This window comes from Hypanus sabinus, chromosome 26 (assembly GCF_030144855.1).
Source record: "Hypanus sabinus isolate sHypSab1 chromosome 26, sHypSab1.hap1, whole genome shotgun sequence".
In the NCBI taxonomy this organism is placed as follows: Eukaryota; Metazoa; Chordata; class Chondrichthyes; order Myliobatiformes; family Dasyatidae; genus Hypanus; species Hypanus sabinus.
In genome coordinates this window covers 38,162,258-38,182,055 of record NC_082731.1, presented here as the reverse complement: position 1 = coordinate 38,182,055, position 19,798 = coordinate 38,162,258, and the positions used below count along the sequence as shown (strand labels likewise).

The following is a 19,798-nucleotide window of genomic DNA, read 5'->3' as shown; positions in this document are numbered from 1 at the left end:
GAGTGGGAGTGGTCTGTGGAATTGAAGTGTGTGGCCACAATGAGATCCCGCCACTGCTGGAGGACCGAGCGCCGGTGTTCGGTGAAACGGTCTCCCGGTCTGCGGCGGGTCTCCCCAATGTATAAATGGCCACATCGGGATCACCGGATACAGTATATCACCCCAGTTGACTCGCAGGTGAAGTGGTGCCTCACCTGAAAGTACTGTCTGGGGCCTGGGATGGTGGTGAGGGAAGAAGTGTGGGGGCAGGTGTAGCACTTCTTCCGTCTGCAGGGATGAGTGCCCGGAGGGAGGTCAGTGGGGAGGGACGGACAAGGGGGTCGCGCAGGGAGCGATCCCTGCGGAAAGCCGAGAGTGGGGGGGGGGGGGGGAGAGAGGGGAAGATGTGGCTTGGTGGTGGGATCCCGTAGCAGGTGGCGGGAGTCTACACCGCCGAGTATACTTAGCAACGTCTGCTTGGTCCCTGAGGCAGGCGATCGATCGCGGACTGGCTGGGGTGGAGGTCCTTGGCGCCGGTTCAGCTGCCCGGCCCGAAGGTGGGACCCAGGCGAGTGGTCTGCCCAAGAAAGAACTTGCCCAACTTTTATAGCCCTATCGCCACCTCCCAGTCCAGCTGGACGAGGCAAGGCATCCAATCCGACGCTTACACAACCCTAACTTGGGCCAGTCTAACGTACATCCTCCATACCTGCAAATACCACGGTCGGATGACCTTTAACCACCAGCCTTTGCCCCCTCAGGGCAATGCATCCTATTAACCTTACAACCAAACAATGTAAAGAACATTCTTTAGAAACAAGGTGATTGATTACTTTTACACAAATCAGCACTTTTATTTTGCTCTCAGGCACGTTATCCGGTAGACCAAAGTCACGTATTGTTCTCCCCTTATCTAGTATCAAGGGTCAATCTGCCCAACAACGTAACAGGCCCACAAATTCCTAATTGTAAACCATTTCCCTGCCGTGCCAATTTTCATACCCACACACCTACCCATTATAAAGTTTAAGGGAATTGGAGGCATTCTCAGATTCCTGTAAATAATGGGTTAAGTACCGACTATGTATGTCTGTGTATTTTGTGAGTGACTACAGTGTGTTTGAATAATGTCTCACAGCTGCTTCTTTGGAAGAAGATAAGGGTTAAAGTTCACACAGATCCACATAAGATCTCTCCTGATTCTTCACACCTTTTGCTTTCGACCAAAGGTGGTACCTGATGGAAATTAGACAGGATATTTCTTTCTTAATTAAAGCACAAATTAGTGGATGTTCTTATCTTTGTAATTAAGTTTTGGCTCCAACAAACCAGGCAGGACATTCCTTAGGACAGGACTTCTCCTATAGATGCTGCCTGGCCTGCTGGGTTCCACCAGCGTTTTGTGTAGTTGTTTGAATTTCCAGCATCTGCAGATCTCCCCGTGTTTGCTCAGGACATTCCTTTCTTTAATTGAAGTGGCTGGAGTATCTATCAAACTGATTGTTCTATTGTCTCAATAGCCCTTTGAGTTGGCTGGAATGTTTATCAAACTTATTGTTCTTGTGTATCAGTGACCTTATGAATTGTAACAATTCCGATGTCAGACAGTGAACTTGTTGAACCGCCGGAGGGATGAGACGCTTTTCCCCCGATGTCGGGACCAAGTTCACTCGCCGGCTGAGCTCGAAGAAATAAACCAATGAAAAGTAATGATCTTCTTGTACTGTCGTTATTTGTACGTTTAGACCCGTACACTTACCGATACACACGTGGAACGGGGGTGGGGGGCGATCTCCCTCGGATGTGAGGAAAGTGGAGGGATATGGACATTGTGTAGTTAGCAGGGATTAGTGATAGGGTGTTTTGATTTTTTTTTAAACCGGCTCCGCACAACATCACAGGCCGAAAGGCCGGCTGTACTGTTCTATTTTTTAAAATAAGTTTTCAATGATTATAGAAGAAAAAAAGAAAAAGAAAAAAAATTGTCAGCCCTTCCCCCAAACAGATCCCTATAGAAAGAAAGAGTGCCTGGATATCGGAAGATCCCCACATGGAGTTCATAATAGCTTTAGTATATATATTTATTTATTTCCCCAAATAACCAGTAATTTTATCTTCGGAGCACTTATATATTTAGTCCTATCTTTTGTAAATAAGGGTGCCAAATTTTCAGAAATGTTTCATATTTATCTCTTAAATTATAAGTAATTTTTTCAAGTGGAATACAGCTAAAGATTTTGTTCTTCCAACGATCTATACTTAAGTATGAATCCGATTTCCAAGTAACTGCAATGGCCTTTTTGGCTACTGCCAATGCAATTTTTATAAATTCTTTTTGATATTTATTCAATTTGGGTTTCGGTTTTATCCCTTCAATATCGCCTAGTAAAAATAATATTGGGTTATGTGGAAGTTGTGTTCCAATAATTTGTTCCAGTAAAACTCTTAAGTTTGCCCAAAAAGGTTGAATTTTAAAACAAGACCAAGTAGAATGTAAAAAAGTACCAATTTCTTGGTTACATCGGAAGCATTGATCAGATAAATTTGGGTTTAATTTATTTTTTTTGTGTGGTGTAATATATAAATGATGTAAAAAATTATATTGCACTAATCTTAGCCGGGCATTTGTTGTATTTGTCATACTGTCAAGACGTAGTCTTGACCAACTTGTTTCTTCAATTTTAATATTCAAGTCAGTTTCCCATTTTTGTTGACTTATGAATTCCTTGTTTAATTGCCTGTTTTTGAATCAAACTATACATTCAAGAAATATTTTTTTTAATTTTTCCTTTTTGAATTAAAGTTTCTATTTCATTAGGTTTCAGCAATAACATTGTTTGACCCAGTTTATCTCTCAAATAAGGCCTTAATTGAAAATAACAAAAAAGAGTGTTGTTTGATATTTTGTATTTATCCTTTAATTGATCAAATGACATTAATATACCTCCTTCAAAACAGTCTCCTAGATATCTAATCCCTTTTTGAAACCAGTTGTATAAAAGTTGGTTATCCATTGTGAAAGGAATAAGTTCATTTTGATTTAAGGGTCTCTTTGCTAATAAAGATTTCCTTATCTCATTGTCAACATTTATCTTATTCCATAAATCAATCAAATGTTTTAATATAGGAGATTCTTTCTTTTCCCATATCCATTTAGATTCCCACTTATACATAAAATCTTCTGGTATATTTTCTCCTATTTTATCTAGTTCTATTCTAATCCATGCTGGATTATCTTCATTAAAAAAATGCAAAGTTGATTTGCTTTATAGTAATTCTTAAAGTTTGGAAGTTGTAACCCTCCTAGATCAAATTTCCATGTCAATTTTTCCAACGATATTCTTGACATCTTACCTTTCCAAAGGAACTTCCTCACACATTTATTTAACTCTTGAAAAAACTTCTGGGGTAGTTGTATTGGTAGTGTTTGGAATAAATATTGTAATCTAGGGAATATATTCATTTTTACAGCACTTACTCTGCCTACTAATGTTATTGGTCACATCATCCATTTATCAAGAACTTCTTGAATTTTTTTCAATAATGGTAAATAATTTAATTTATATAAATTCTTTATATCATTATCAACTCTTATACCTAAATATTTTATACCATTTATCGGCCATCTAAATTGAGTTATTAATCGACATTGACTATAATCTCCTTTAATAAGAGGTAGAATCTCACTTTTATCCCAATTTATTTTGTAGCCTGATATTTTCCCATATTCTTCCAATCTAGAAGATAATTTACATAGCGAATACAATGGGTTTGTTAAATAAAGCAGAACATCGTCAGCAAATAAGTTAATCTTGTATTCCTCCTGGTTAACTCTGAAACCCTTAATATCTGGGTCTGTTCTAATTAATTCAGCTAATGGTTCTATCGCCAACACAAATAAAGCAGGTGATAATGGACAACCTTGCCTAGTTGACCTTGTTAACTGAAATGATGTTGAAATTTGACCATTTGTTACTACTTTAGCTTTGGGATTAGTATTTAAGGTTTTAATCCATTTTATAAAGGATACTCCTAATCCATATTTTTCCAATACCTTAAATAAAAATCCCATTCCAATCTAGCAAATGCTTTTTCTGCATCTAAAGCAACTGCCACACTCATTTCCTCCCTCTTTTGTGCCAAATGAATTATACTAAGTAACCAGGTTACATTATCTGCTGATTGTCTATTTTTGATAAACCCTGTTTGATCCATATGTATTAATTTTGGTAAGTATTTAGATAATCTACTAGATAAAATTTTTGCTATTATTTTATAATCGGTGTTTAACAAAGAAATATGTCTATATGATGTGGGCTTTAAAAGATCTCTATCTTTTTTTGGCAATACTATTAAAATAGCTGTCAAAAAAGATTCTGGAAGTTTATGCGTTCTTTCTGCATGGTGTATTAACTCCATAAAAGCAGGAATTAGTAAATCTTTTAACGTAAAAGGTAAATCTAATCCCTTTTGTTCTTCCGAATCCAATTTTGGAAGAATTATTTGTGATAAAAACCTTTCTATCTCGACATTATCATTTTGTGATTCTGATTGATACAGCTCAGAATAAAAATTCTTAAAAGTTTCATTAATTTCTAAAGGTTTATAAGTAATTTTATTTACACTTGTTCTAATCGCATTTATCATTTTGGAAGTCTGGTCTGCTTTTAACTGCCAAGCAAGAATCTTGTGTGATCTTTCACCTAGTTTGTATTATCTCTGTTTAGTTCTCATAATTGCTTTTTCTGTTCGATATGTCTGAAGTGTATTACAACTTCTTGTTAACAAGTTGTCTTTGTTTTTCTTCTGTCATATATCTTTGAGATTCTTTTTCTAATTTTGTAATCTCTTTTTCCAATTGATCTATTTCTACCATATATTCCTTCTTAATTTTAGAACTGTAACTTATTATCTGGCCTCTCAAATATGCCTTCATTGCTTCCCACAATATAAATTTATTAACAACTGAATGTGAATTTATATCTAAAAAAACTGAATCTGCTTTTTCATAAAATCACAAAAATCTTGACGTTTTAATAATATTGAATTAAATCTCCATCTGTAAATCGATTCCTCTTTATCCATCATTATCATTATCAAGGGGGAATGATCTGACAATATTCTTGCTTTATATTCCATATTTTTCACTCTGTCTTGAATATTCATTGATAATAGAAAAAAATCTATCCTTGAATAAGTTTTGTGTCTATATGAATAAAATGAATAATCTCTTTATTTTGGATTAATTCTTCTCCATATGTCAATCAAATTTAAATCTTTCATTAATGATAAAGTTAATTTTGCTACTTTTGATTTTGTAACAACCTTTGTTGATCTATCTAAAACTGGGTCTAGACAAAAGTCAAAATCTCCACCTATTAATATTTTATCATGTGTGTCAGCCAAATTCATAAAGGTCTCTTGTATAAATTTTACATCATTTTCATTTGGTGCATAAATATTCATAAGAGTCCATAGTTCTGAAAAAATTTGACAATGAATAATTACATATCTCCCTGCCGAATCAATTAATACATTTTGTATTTTAATTGGTAAAGTTTTATTAACCAAAATTGCAACTCCCCTTGCCTTTGAATTAAATGAAGCTGCAATAACCTTTCCGACCCAATCTCTTTTAAATTTCTGATGTACTATCTCTGTTAAGTGTGTTTCTTGTAAAAAAAAGCTATATCTATTTTCATTTTCTTAATGTATGTTAAAATTCTTTTTCTTTTCACCAGTCCATTAAGCCCATTAACATTCAAACTTTAAAAATTCAGTAAATTAGTCATTATTTTTAATAGGATTACTCCAATCTATAATAATACCTAATCTTTCAACTTTCGTAGTACCTTGGGGAATCTTTTTAAAATTCTCCATTTTGCTATGTGTCTCCCCCCCCCCCCCCCCCCCCGATCATCCAGGCAAAGAAAGAAAGATAGAGGAAAAATAGATTATAAAGAAAAAAGTAACAAAATACCCCCCTATTAATGTTGTGGATTAAAAAAAACATAACATTACCCCCCTCCGTTGTACGGGTCATGGTGATCGCCATGATTACACACGTGAATCCCATACCAATCGATCCGAAGTTCCCCCAGCTCCCCTGTAACATAAAAACGTATATATACAAGAAAAAAAATGTCACAACTCGCAATATTTCACAATTTTTTACCTTTCTCCCCCTGTATCATATAATTAAGAATATGTTCAAATATTATTTTGTCCTTAAATGTTCATCAATTCCATTCAGTGTCGCTGTCTTCATCTTTAATCCGTTTCACTTTTAAATCTTTGGCTGTGGTTAGCAAATATCTGGAAGTTTTTGTGCAAACTCTTCTGCATCCCGATAATCAGTAAAAAATCTTTCTCCATCATCCAAAAAAATTATCAGAGTTGCCGGGTGACACATTATAAATTTATAACCCTTTTCCCATAAAACTTTTTTCACTGGGTTAAATTCCTTCTTTCTCTTCAAAAGGTCATAACTTATATCAGGGAAAAAAGAACTGTTTTCCCTTCTATCATCAATGGCCCGTTTCTCTTTCTGGCACGTTGGGCAGCCGCCTTCAGGATCTTTTCTTTATCTTGATATCTTAAGCATTTTATTAAGATTGATCGTGGGTTTTGATCAACTTGAGGTCTTGATCTTCAGGCTCCATGAGCCCTTTCAATTTCAATTAACTGAGTTCCTTCTTCCATTTCCAAATTTTCCAGGATCCATTTTTGAAAAAAAATTATTGGATCCTCTCCCTCTATCCCTTATTTAAGTCCAACAATCTTAATATTATTTCGTCTACTAAAATTTTCAAGTGTTATGTACCCCTTAACTGGGTGTCTTACCAGCAAAGATAGAAGTATCCATTGGAGTCTGGTGGTACTATTTTCAACAGTGTTTATTAGTAAAATATACAAATTGATATCAATGCAAATATACAGATAATACACGTTAGCAACACTAAGCCTAAAAGTGTGGGTATAATAATAATCAATAATAAACAAGCTCTATCGTTGTCTAGGGGATACTGAATTGTCATATTGAATTGGTAGTTGTTGGTCGATGTGTTGTAATTGTTGGAGAGAGAGAGGGCAATCAAACAGCAGTGACAGCTATTGTCTTTCAAACCTTCCTTTACGATCTTGATTCGTCGATGTGTTGTTGTGGCCATTCAAGCAGGACCCCGCTGTCCTTTAGCTAGACCGTTCTTCCGTGGTGGACTCGTCACCCAGGCAAGGGTGGAGACACACACATGTCCCCACCGGCCTCGCTATAACCACTGTGAGTGAAATTGACCGATCCTTTGTTCGGTCCCCCATGCCCCACACTTTCTCGTGGGTGTCTGATGCTCACTAGTGTGTCTCCTGGTGCATCTGAGGGGTGTTACCCCAGACCTCACTTTTATCCCCACTCACGGGGTCTCCGGTGTCAATCAGGTTTGAATGACTTAACCCATCAAACCAGCCCACTCCGGCTGTCCACTGAGGAATTTTAATGAGCAGGATGGTACCACGTAAACAACCCTCTCCGCAGCCATAAGTCTTTTGGGAGTCATAACATGGTGGATATGTTCTCTCTCAAGCTGTTATCAGTAACAGATATCCTGGCATGTTTTCTTTTGTCTCTCTCACTCTCATTAGCAGCATCGAAATAGTAACGGTTTGCAATTCTCCAAAGGGGGGGGGGGGCATGGGCAACTCTGCACCCTTCTGCCCATCAGAGTTGTTCATCCTTCGTAACACAAGCACATCCACTTTTCCCAACAACTGTTTTCTTTCTGATGTCCAGGCAGAAATACTGTCTTCCATTTTATTCATTCTTTCAATGATGTCTCCCGTTGTTTCTTCCAAGTCTTTAATTTTCTTATCCATTTTGTCCTGTTTTTTCATCATTGTCAAACATAATCTTCATATTTTTAATATCTTTGTAAATTATTTTTAATGCTTTTAATTCATGCATTATTTGCACCAAAGTTTTTCCTATGTCTCCAGAAAAACTTTTACCTTCATCTTCGTCTGATTTATCCAGAGAACCTGAATCTGCCTCAGATTCACTTTCACTTCCAGTTCCGATCGTAGCTGGGATTTGTAGTTTGGGTTGCTCGTGTTTGCGCATGCCCCTTCCTTCACGCATGCACAATTCCTGTTGCTCTTTTTCTTTGGAGACGATTGATGTTGCCGCAGCTTCGTGTTCTGTATTGCCGGAAGTAAAATGCACTTGAGCCCGAGGCTCTTTCGTGGCAGCCGGCCCCGATTCTTTTCCAACTTGTGACATCTTCAAGGTAGTAGTTTTCTTCTGCTTCTGCTTAAGAGACATATTTTGGAACAATCCTGAGTAGTTTATAAGAAACTTTTAGAAAGTATTTACTAACTTTTCTTCACTTAAACATTAATTTACTGATTTTTACGGGAGAGCTGGATTTCCAGGTCTCGATCCTACGTCATCACGTGACGTCCCCCCTACTGTTCTATGTTTTATGAACTCGCTGATGTGACAGAACGTGGGACGACCGGATGAATCGCTTCCCGCACACCGAACAGGCGAAAGGCCTCTGCCCAGTGTGAATGAACTCGTGCGACTGCAGGTGGGACAGCCGAGTGAATCCCTTCCCGCACTCAGAGCACGTGTACGGCCTGTCCCCGGTGTGAACTCGCTGGTGCGTCAGCAGCTGGGACGACCGAATGAACCCCTTCCCGCAGTCGGAGCAGATATACGGCCTCTCCCCCTTGTGAACTCGCTGGTGTGCCTGCAGTTCAGACGACTGAGTAAATCTCAGCTCACACTCGGAGCAGGCGAACGGCTTCTCCCCGGTGTGAAATCGCTTTTGGTGCCTCTTCAGGATGGACGACTGATTGAAACTCTTCCCACACTGAGAGCAGGAGAACGGCCTCTCTCCGGTGTGAACTCGCTTGTGTCTGTGGAGGTGAGACGACTGATTGAAACTCCTCCCACACACTGTACAGATGAACGCCATCTCTGCACTGAAAACTCGCTGGAGTGTCTACACGTGAAATTAAACCCTTCCTACTCTCTGAGCAGGATAACGGCCTCTCCCCTGTGTGAACTCTGGTTTCTGACTGGATGAGGGAGTGAATCCCTCCCCACACAGGATCTCTCTCTTGCAAACTGAATGAAATGTCTGCTGGCAGGCCACGCAAGTGAATCTCCTCCCAAACACAGGTGAACGGCCTCTTAACCAGTGTGAACTTTCTGAAGCATCTTCAGCGTGGCTGGCAGAGTGAATCGCTTCCCGCAGTCACAACGGGGGGAACCGTCTCTCCGTGGCGTATCTTCAGTCTGGATGACTGAGAATATCCCCTCCCACACACGGCCTCTCTCCACAGCGAACTCACCTTTGTGTCTGCGGGTCAGCCGAGCGAGTGAATCCCTTCCCACACCGAGAGCGGGGGATTGAAATCTCCCTGCTATCAATTCTCTGACGATTCATCAAGTCAGATGTCAGACATGGTGAATTCCTTGCACAATGAATGCAGTTGAAGAACTGATCTCCAGCGAACAGATGCTGGTGTGATATCAATAGATTTTAAGACAAATAGCAGATGCACTTTTCCAGTTCTGGCGAGATACACAGAAAATATGTGGCCACTCCTTCAATGACCCGAAGGCGGGTCTGTCTCCAGGTGGGTCTATTCAAATCTCACCCCTTCACTGAGCCCGATTTTTAGCTCTCCCTGGGGCTGGTGAGCGTCTCCTCCACATTCGAAGATCGATGGCATTCGCGTGCTGGTGAACCCACTGATACCAGCGTTGTCGCGTCCGCGGTTCCTGTCCGCAAGTCCCTTGCGGTTCCTACCCTGTAAAAAGATTTACAAAGTACATCAGTGGGTGAGGGACAGTGCTTGAAACGAGGTGATTCCAGTCCCTGTGGTGAGCCCTGACTTCGCGATCACACCGAGGTTCAGCCCAAGGTAGAGGGACCACTTCTCATCTTCTAACCGGGCACGGTTCAGGCATCTGGACTGACCAGCAAATTCTCTGACTGTTTTTCTGACTCTATCGGATGAGGTTATTTCTAACTGTCAACAACCTGTGACTTGGCTCTCCTTTAGTGTTATTTCAAGTTCCGGTCAAGGCCCACAGCTCTACTACGAGCTCACGGCTGCTCCTGGAGACTTTGTAGTTACCCTGACCCCTCTACCCCAGCGGGTGACTGACAGTGAGGAACCCACCAATGGCAGTGCCAAAGGGAAAGAGACTGGAATTTCTCGATAGCGATCGCTAATGTGAGACTGTTAAGATGTGAACGCTACTGATCACTTGTTACTTCAGACAAAGGAATCTGATATCATTGGGCAACACACACAAAATGCTGGAGGAACTCAACAGGCCAGACAGCTTCTATGGAAAAAGTAAACCGTCGATGTTTCAGGCCGAGACCCTTTGGCAGGACCAGAGGAAAAAAGCTGAGGAGTAGATTTGAAAGGTCGAGGAGAGAGAGAAACACGAGGTGATAGGAATGGTGGTGAAAATTCTGCATTTGCCGCTCCTCTTTGCTGTCTGCTAAAAGCCCTTTGTAGCACTTGACTTACTGTCCAGTCTGTTAACACCTCACTTCTGCAGAGCAATGTTCTTACGGGAACTGCAACATAATTAGATTAGTTATCAAACGCAGCCTACAGCTTCTGCTTCAAGGCCAGGCACAGCTTGTTCCAGTTAAAACTGCAGACTTGACATAGCATAAGATATAATCACCCTTCTGCATGACAAGCTATCTATCTCTCTGTATAAAAGATCAACTTGCATATGCGTCCACCTCTCCACCGTGAGGGTTGGCCCTCCGTGATCATCACGACAATAAAGGTTCTCGCTGCGAACTGAACCCAGAGAGTCTCTGTTTCTTTTATTTCAAGTAAAGTGTTAAACTCTGCTACAACACAGGTGAAACTTGGAGGGGGAGCGATGAAGTAAAGAGCTGGGACGTTGATTGGTGAAAGACACAGAAGGCTATGGAAGAAAGAAAAACGGCGGGGGAGGTGATGGGCGGGCAAGGAGATAAGGTGAAGGAGGGAAAAAGGGATGGGAAATGGTGGGGGGGGGGGGGTGGGACGCATTACCAGAAGTTTGAGAAATCGATGTTATCAGGTTGGAGGTTACACAGGTGCAACATAAGGTATTGTTCCTCCAACCTGAGTGTGGCCTCATCACGACAGTGCAGGAGGCCATGGATGGACGTATCAGAATGGGAATGGGAAGTGGAGTTAAAATTAAAATGGGTGGCCACTGGGAGACCCCACTTGTTCTAGTGCAGTGTAGATGCTCGGTGAAGTGGTCTCCCAATCTGCGTCGGGTCTCCCCGATGTACAGAAGGCCACACAGGGAGCAACGGATACAGTATACCACCCCGACAGACTCGCAGGCGAAGCGTTGCCTCACCTGGAAGGACTGTTTGGCAGTGAGGGAGGAGGTGTAGGGGCAGGTGTAGCACTTGTTTCGCTTGCAAGGGTAAGTGCCAGTGGGGAGGTCAGTGTGGAGCGATGAATAGACAAGGGAGTCGCTTGGGGAGCGATCCCAGCGGAAAGCAGAAAGTTGGGGGGGTGGGGGGGAGAGGGAAAGATGTGTTTGGTGATGGGATCCCGTTGGAGATGTCGGCAGTTTCGGAGAATAACGTGTTGGACGCGGAAGGTGGTAGGTGAAGACAAGAGGAACCCTATCCCTGGTAGGGTGGCGGATGTGCGTGAAATGGAAGAGCAGCATTGATGGTGGAGGAACGGAAACCACTTTCTTTGAAAAAGGTGATCCCCTTCATTCCAGAATGAAAATCCTGACCCTGAGAACAGATGCGACAGAGATGGAGGAATCGAGAGAAGGGAATGACCTTTCTACATGTAGCAGGGTGGGACGAGGCGCTGTCAAGGTAGCTGTGAGAGTCCGTGAGTTTGTAATAGACGTTGGTGGGATAGAGACAGAGAGATCGAGAAAAGGGGAGGGAGGTGTCGGAAATAGACCAGGTAAATTTGAGGGCAAGGTGAAAGTTGGAGGCAAAGTGGATGAAGTCGGCAAGTCAGCAGGAAGCAGCATCAATGCAGACGTCAATGTAGCCGAGGAAAAGTGCGGGACGGTCACCAGCGTAGGCTTGCAACATAGACTGTTCCACATAGCCGGCAAACAGGCAGGCATACATAGCTGGGACCCATGCGAGTGCCCATGGCCACACCTTTTGGCTGAAGGAAGAGGGAGGACCCACAGGAGAAATTACTTAAGAGTGAGGACAAGTTCTGCTGGGTGGAGGAGAGTGTTGGTGGAGGGGAAATGGTTGGGTCTGGTGTCCAGAAAGAAAGAGAGAGCTTTGAGGCATTGCTGGTGGGAGATGGAGGTGTATAGAGACTGGACATCCACAGTGAAAATATGATGGAGGCTAGGGAACTCGAAATCCTTGAAAAGATCAACAGCGTATGACTGCATACCTGGACAAGCGGGTTTGTGGATCTTGGGTAGGAGGTAGAAACAAGCAGTGCAGGGAGCGGGAACTATGAGGTTGGTGGCAGTGGATGGGAGATCACCTGCTTCAATAAGGTTGGTGATGGTGTGGGAGACATTGGCCTGGTGTTCCTTAGTGGGGTCCTTTTTGAGGGGTAAGTAGGAGGAGGTGTTTGAGAGTTGGCGCTGGGCCAGACTACCCAAGCACCTCCCTTATCTGCTTCTTTATCTCTACAGTTCTGTCATGTTTATCCCCTGCCCCCTTTATCTTTCCTCTGATTGGTTTTCCACCAGGTGCCTCTAGGCCCTACCCCCTCCCTATCTCTATTACTTGGCTTCAGCCCTCTCTTCCCCCCCATTCCTGACGAAGGGTCTCGGTCCGAAACGTTGGCTACTCTTTTCTCACGAATGCTGCCTGACCTGCTGAGTTTTTCCGGCGTTGTGTACGTTCCCCTATCTGCGGGTTTGATGGTGAGGTTAGGATCGGTGCAGAGGGAGTGGAGAGATGAGTGTTCAGAAGGAGTGAGGTTGGAATAGAAGGGAGGAGTGTTAAAGTCGAGACAGTTAATGTGTGGCATGGCATCAGTCCTCTTCACAACCCTGTCAATCTGGGCAGCTACATTCAACTTGGACCTCTGGATCCCTCTGTTCATCAACACTGTTTAAGGCAAGACCCTCTATTTAAGATTGCTTAATATCATTTCCTGCACACAAGTTGAAATGAGAAGTATATCATCGTAATTCTGCATCCGATGCAGCACAAAATAATGTCGTAAGATAAATAACTTAACAACACCTTATGTTTAAATACTGTACGTACTTCGATTGACCTTTGCCAAGCTGGCACTGGTGAACCAAAGTGATGTGTTGTGGGCAGCTGGCAAAGAAGACTGCCTACAGAGACCAGTCTTCAAGCTTGATACCTTTCTTTTAGCAACATGCTATCGTAGAGAGCCTGCAGAAAGGAGCACGGCTCTGAGTTACACAGCAACTCTGGCACACGCTTACACTCATGGACCGCCAAGCGTGCAAGCGCATCTGTTACACAGGATGTTCTTAATCACAGAACAGCAAAGCGGTTAAGTCACGAGAGCGCCTGTTCCTGTTTTCAGAACCTGCATCCTGGTTTTGTGGCAATCTCTCTGTCGTCTGCAGGACTCGGCTCAGAACAACTGGGTTGCAAAGTTCAAGTGGAAAAATACAAGAGAGTTACTTATTTCATTAACCCTTCGGCTGCCACTCCATCCCCAGCAGCTCACAAACCCTCTGCGTACTCTGCGAATGTTTATTCATTCCTCTCTCCGGCTGATCCGGCAAGCCGTGTGTCTCTGCCCTGCTGGTGTGATGACTGAGGCTCGGGGTTTACTCCAGCTGCTCTGGGACTCAGTTTGAATATAGAATCTACAGCACTTTACAGGCCCTTCGGCCCACAATGTTGTACCGACCATGTAACCTGCTCTAAAAACGGCCTAGAATTTTCCTACTGCATAGCCCTCTATTTTTCTAAGCTCCCTGTACCTATCTAAGAGTCTCTTAAAAGACCCTATCGTATCCGCCTCCGCCACCATCTCTGGTGGTGCATTCCTCACACCCACCACTTTCTGTGTGAAGAACTTAGCTCTAACATCCCCCCAGTACCTACTTTCAAACACCTTAAAACTGTGCCCCCACACGGTCACAGGGAGAATGTACAAACCCCTTAAAGACGCACAAGACCAGAAGATCCGGGAGCAGGGTTAGGCCATTCGGCCCATCAAGTCTGCTCTGCCATTTCATCTTGGCTGATCCATTTTCCCTCTCAGCCCCAATCTCCTGCCTTCTCCCCGTGTCCCTTCATGCCCAGACCAATCCAGAATCTACCAACCTCTGCCTTAAATCTACATAGAGACTTGGTCTCCACAGCTGCCTGTGGCAAAGAATTCCACAGATTCATCACTCTCTGGCTAAGGAAATTCTTCCTTATCTCTTTTCTAAAAAGACTCCTCTCTATTCTGAGGCTGTGTCCTCTGGTCCTAGACTCCCCCACCGTAGGAAACATCCTCTCCACATCCACTCTATCGAGGCCTTTCACCATTCAATCGGTTTCAATTAGGTCACCCCTTATTCTTCTGAATTCTAGTGAATACAGGTCCAGACCCATCAAACAAACTTCATATGACAAGCCATTTAATCCTGGAATCGTTTGCATAAACTTCCTTTGAACCCTCTCCAGTTTCAGCACATCCTTTCTAAGATAAGGGGCTACTAACAATACTCCATGAGGCTTCACCAGTGCTTTATAAAGTCTCAACATTACATCCTTGCTTTTATATTCTAATCCTCTCAAAATGAATGCTGACATCACCTTTCCCTTTCTCACCACCGACTCAACCTGTAAATTAACCTTTAAGGAATCCTGCACGAGGTCTCCCAAGCCCCCTTGTGCCTCAGATTTTTGATTTTTCTCTCCATTTAGAAAACAGTCAATGCTTTCATTTCTTCTATGGAAGTACATGACCATACACTTCCCGATTTCTTTGCCCATTCTCCTAATCTGCCTAAATCCTTCTTAGTCCACTATTTCTTCAAAATTACATGCCCCTCCATGTATCTTTGTATAGTCTGAAAACTTTGCAACAAAGCCATCGATTCTTTCATCAGAATCACTAACGTATAACATAAAAGGAAGTGGTTGCAACACAGACCCCTGAGGAACACCCACGAGTCACCGGCAGCCAATCAGTAAAGGCTCCCTTTATTTGAACTCTTTGCCTCCTGCCAATCAGTCACTGTTTTATCCATGCCAGAATCTTTCCTGTAACACTATGGGCTCATAGCTTGTTAAGCAGCCTCATGTGTGGCACCTTGTCAAAGACCTTCTGAAAATCCAAATACACACCATCAGATTCTCCTTTGTCTAACCTCCTTGTTATTTCTTCAAAGAATTCCAACAGATTGGCCAGGTAGGATTTTCCCTTGAGGAAACCATGCCGACTACGGCCTATTTTATCATGTGCCTCCGTGTACCCTGAGACCTCATACGTTATAATCGACTCCAACATCTGCCTAACCCGAGGTCACAGTGTGGAGGAAAGGATCAATAAGCTACATGAGCAGGGAAGGCTGCAACGCAAAGGGCATTGCGTGCAAATAGAGAACATTGTGTGCTAACTCTTGCAAAGTGAGGAATGAGTGTAATCTGCTGTAACCATTGAAATAAGAAATAATCTGCTGAGCTCTGCAAGAGAGTTTAACATTGAGCCGCTGTTTTCCCCTTAAGTTTTTCTTGAGTAAACGGTAAAATATTGTTAGCGTGTGGTAATATTTCTATACAATACCAGCTCTCTCTCTCTCCTTGATGCCAAGTACAATAGAGGTCCCAAAACAAGATTCCGGAGTCAAGTATTCTTTTCACCTGACTGGGGTCAGATTTCCACGAGTAACTGATCTATAATTTCCTCTCTTCTGCCCATTTCACTTCTTGAAGAGTGGAGTGACATTTGCAATCTCCCGTCGTCTGGAGCCGTTCCAGAATCGAGTGGTTCTTGAAAGATCACTACGAGTGCCTCCTTCAGAACCCTGGGGTGTACTCCACCTGGTCCAGCTGCAGACACCCCACCTCTCCCGGAAGTTCCGGGAGTCTCCCGCATATTGATAGCGGCTCCCTCACTCCCGCAATTATATACAGTATCATTGAAATCGATTTTTTTGGAGGGAGAGGGAGAGAGACAGAGAGAGCATCCTGATTGGTCACTCTTCGTGCTAAGTAGGCCTATCAGTTTTCTTCGTGGGCGGGCTTTACAGTCGACCTCTCTCTCTCTCTTTCTCTATGTCCATCAGTTCGGTTTAGTGTCCTGCAGCACCATGGCAGAGTGTTCCAAAAAAAAATAAAACGTACTTCACCCCAGACAACACTGAGTTTAACAGCTGTCACTCGTTCATTAGCGTAGCTAACGTTATTTAAACTAGCTGGCGAGCTGCTAAGGAGCAGCTCTATTGATGTCCTATGTGATGAGGCCAAACTCCCTGTAGACTTGCTGAAAGTTGTAATAGAGAAAAAAAAGCGGCTCCATCATAATTACCTATTTTAATGTCACGTTTTCCTCGTAAGACAATGGAGGTCGACCGAGGGGGCGGGATATGGGGTTGCGGGGGACGGGGGGGGGGGGTGGAGCTCTCCCTCCCTGAAATGAGATTTTGCAGGGTGGGATGTCTGCAGGAAGCTTGCAGACCTCTCGGCTTCCCAAGAACCTTCTTCACAGTAAAGGTAACTTGACGAACTTCACGCCCCCTGACACCCAGAACTTGCCCGTGTCTCCCACAGTGAGGACCGGGGCAGAATACGTGCCGCGTTGGGCGTTGGGCGGAATTGACTGCCCACCACCCGGGGGTAGCGGGGGCCAAGGTGTGCCCGGAGCTCACAGCAATTGTCCCTCAAAGGGGGGAGAGCGCCGGCGCTGATTAAATCCCCACCCGGGCCCCCCGCTCTTACCTGTTGCCGATTACTGAGGGGCGCTCGTCCACTCGGCGCATGCGCGGTGTTCGGGACCAGACTGGGACACGCGACGCATGCGTGGTCTTCAGGAACCGACAGCGACACGCAACGCATGCGCAGTTTTCGGGAACCGACGACGAGAGGTGACACATGCGCACCTGATCACCGACGGCAGCTTCTGAATCGCGGGGTGTTTCTGGGTAAGCAAGGGCTTGTATACACTGGAATTTAGAAGGATGTTTCTGATTGAAACATATAAGATTATTAAGGGATTGGACATGCTGGAGGCAGGAACCTTGTTCCCAATGTTGGGAGAGTCCAGAACCAGAGGCCACAGTTTAAGAATAAGGGGTAGGGCATATAGAACAGAGTTGAGGAAAAACTTTTTCACCCAGAGAGTTATGGATCTAATGAATGCTCTGCCTCAGAAGGCAGTGGAGGCCAATTCTCTGGATGCTTTCAAGAAAGGGTTAGATAGAGCTCTTAAAGATAGCGGAGTCAAGGGATATGGGGAGAAGGCAGGAACAGGGTACTGATTGTGGATGATCAGCCATGATCACAGTGAATGGAGGTGCTGGCTCAAAGGGCTGAATGGCCTACTCCTGCACCTATTGTCTATCTGTATCATTCTGGACTGTGGGGGGATCCTGTCAGGCCTGCACGTGCAGGCTCCACCCTGCAAACTGCAGCAAGCTGCCGCTCGTTTCCATCTCATCACCTGCAGCCTATTTAAACCCACCTCTCATCCGCATTCCTTGTGCACTCATATGAACCAGCCAGCTCCTAGTCTTCAGTTTTCTTGTTGCCTTGTTGAGTTAAGTATCTGTACTCTCTCGTTTTAATGCCCTTCCCAGCTTATTTTGCAATTTATTATTGAAGTTATCATTCACTGCTAAATTGTCTCCACTGCTCTGTGCTTGGGTCAAGAGTCAGCTCCATCTCCAGTACCAACTATTCCCGATATCTACTGAGGTATGGACATCAGCTGGTTCTGGACGTCGGGCCTGATCTCAATATTCCACTTCAATTGATAGAAAATCACTTACCTACTAGGAGGAGAATTGGGCCATTCAGCCCATCGAATCTGCTCCGTCATTCCATCATGGCTGATCCCGGATCCCACTCAACCCCATACACCTGCCTTCTCGCTCTATCCTTTGATGCCCTGACCATTCCTGACCGCTGACACGTCTTTCGGCTCAACTTTGGACTGTCGGCACCTGCGCACTCGATTCGCAGTGACAGTAATTTCTGAAGCTCAGAGGATTCTGGGTGATAACAGCACCATTGAAGCAACTGCAAGCGTTGTCCCGTCCCCGCCCTCCAAATGGCACCAATCCAACCAATATGAAAAGGAGAATAAAAACTACACTCGTGCACCTGGTAACTCTGTGCCGACGTCAGAACACCTTTCAAGGTGTTTGAACCCCTGCAAAGCGTCGGGCCCTGATGGTGTAGCTGGTAGGCCATCGAAAACCCGTGCCAACCAACTGGCGGGGGCATTCAGGGACATCTCCAATCTCTCACTGCCGCAGCCGGCGGCCCTCACCTGTTACCATACGTGGGTTTTGACTGAAAATAAAGATGGCTGGAATCGCTTAGCACTTTAGTGCAAGAGTTGTTTATTCGGTGCGTCAAAAATCTTACAAAACTTAGTGAAAAGCAAACTGCCAATATTTACAAAAGATACCTATAAAAAAGCACAATAAATAGCTCCATATTATTTTCAGTGTGAACTCCTGGCAGCCCGATCTCTCTCCCTGCCACTGAGAGCGAACGGCCTCGTTTCTTCAGGCACTAGGACATACCATCTTTAATTACCCACACAGTTAACTTAAGACTACACATGGATTAGAATATTTTCGCATACCGCAACGTAGTTACAATCACATTACAAAATAAGCAGGAGTATCTACCTTAAATGCAGTATACAAGCAATATATACACATTTACGCATCCCCATTACTAAATAAATGGATATTTCCGCAACAAGGCAACCCGAGCGCACCAGGACCCATTATATGAGAATATACCGGGGTGGGGGAGACATTGAAGTGCGCTCACTCCGAGAAATGACTGCAAAATGACAAGGCGATGTTTGTGTGCGATAAATGCGCATGTGTAAGGAGCGCTCTCCGTCTCACCAGCTGGGTAGGGCAATAATCACCCCAGTGCCCGCCCAAGACGGACAGAGTGAGCCGCTTCACTGACTATCACCCATTTGCACTCACATCCACGGTGATTGGATAGGTATATGGACAGGAAAGGAGTGGTGGGTTATGGGCTGAGTGCGGGTCAGTGGGACTAGGTGAGAGTAAGCGTTCGGCACGGACTAGAAGGGCCGAAATGGCCTGTTTCCGTCAACACACACAAAATGCTGGTGGAACACAGCAGGCCAGGCAGCATCTATAGGGAGAAGCGCTGTCGACGTTTCGGGCCGAGACCCTTTGTCAGTCCTGAGTAATGCCGGCCGGTGGTATAGTGGCGCCAGCAGCGGACTGTGAGGCGAATAGTCCCGGGTTCAAACCCAGCCGGCCCACTGCACGCTTTACAACTCGGACTCGTAAAAATAGACAAATGCTAAGGAAACGGTAAATGCGCCTCAGGAAGAAGACTCACCACAGGTCAACAGCAGACGCAACCTCACTCAATAGCAACGCCTACCTCAGGCTGCTATTTATTCATTACAGTCCAGCGTTCAATCTCATCGAAAACCTGGGCCACTGCAGTTGGATCCTGACTTCCTCACCGGGAAACTACAGTACTGTATCTGTAGATAATGCCTCCTCGCTGACTATTGTCGTGGTTTCTCGTGCCCCGCAAACGACCAGGAGACGCAGAAGATTCTTCAAGAAGGGTTAAACTTCAATTTGCAAATCAAAGCTGAGACAGTCAGTGAGCTAGTCGTT

General features: G+C 44.1%; 2 protein-coding genes across 4 annotated transcripts in view; both read right to left on the bottom strand.

The window, feature by feature from the left end:
- LOC132381745 (zinc finger protein 521-like) overlaps window positions 1–19,798 on the bottom strand; it is a 69,944-nt gene that overhangs the window by 24,439 nt on the left and 25,707 nt on the right. Inside the window, exons 8-14 of the mRNA XM_059951317.1 lie at window positions 18,060–18,157; window positions 16,887–17,110; window positions 13,339–13,470; window positions 12,403–12,424; window positions 9,640–9,792; window positions 9,331–9,500; window positions 8,511–8,892 (exon numbers count right to left, since the gene is read on the bottom strand). Coding sequence (XP_059807300.1) covers window positions 8,511–8,892; window positions 9,331–9,500; window positions 9,640–9,792; window positions 12,403–12,424; window positions 13,339–13,470; window positions 16,887–17,110; window positions 18,060–18,157 — 1,181 coding nt within the window. The remainder of the gene's footprint in view (window positions 1–8,510; window positions 8,893–9,330; window positions 9,501–9,639; window positions 9,793–12,402; window positions 12,425–13,338; window positions 13,471–16,886; window positions 17,111–18,059; window positions 18,158–19,798) is intronic.
- Window positions 6,861–18,087, bottom strand: LOC132381462 (zinc finger protein 239-like). 3 transcript variants are annotated; one of them, XM_059950888.1, is made up of 2 exons: window positions 17,936–18,087; window positions 6,861–9,792 (listed from the first exon to the last, which is right to left on the bottom strand). In XM_059950888.1, exon 2 carries the CDS (start codon window positions 8,949–8,951, stop codon window positions 8,445–8,447), a length of 507 nt encoding a protein of 168 aa, XP_059806871.1. In that variant the 5' UTR covers window positions 8,952–9,792; window positions 17,936–18,087; the 3' UTR covers window positions 6,861–8,444. The 3 variants fall into 3 exon arrangements, with proteins under 3 accessions (XP_059806871.1, XP_059806870.1, XP_059806872.1); XM_059950887.1 differs by lacking the exon at window positions 17,936–18,087 and adding an exon at window positions 16,887–16,939; XM_059950889.1 differs by lacking the exon at window positions 17,936–18,087 and adding an exon at window positions 15,733–15,754.

Bases quoted from the DNA above. Each gene is read 5' to 3' on its own strand.
- LOC132381462 (XM_059950888.1), bottom strand. From the start codon at position 8,951: ATGGCGTTCATCTGTACAGTGTGTGGGAGGAGTTTCAATCAGTCGTCT.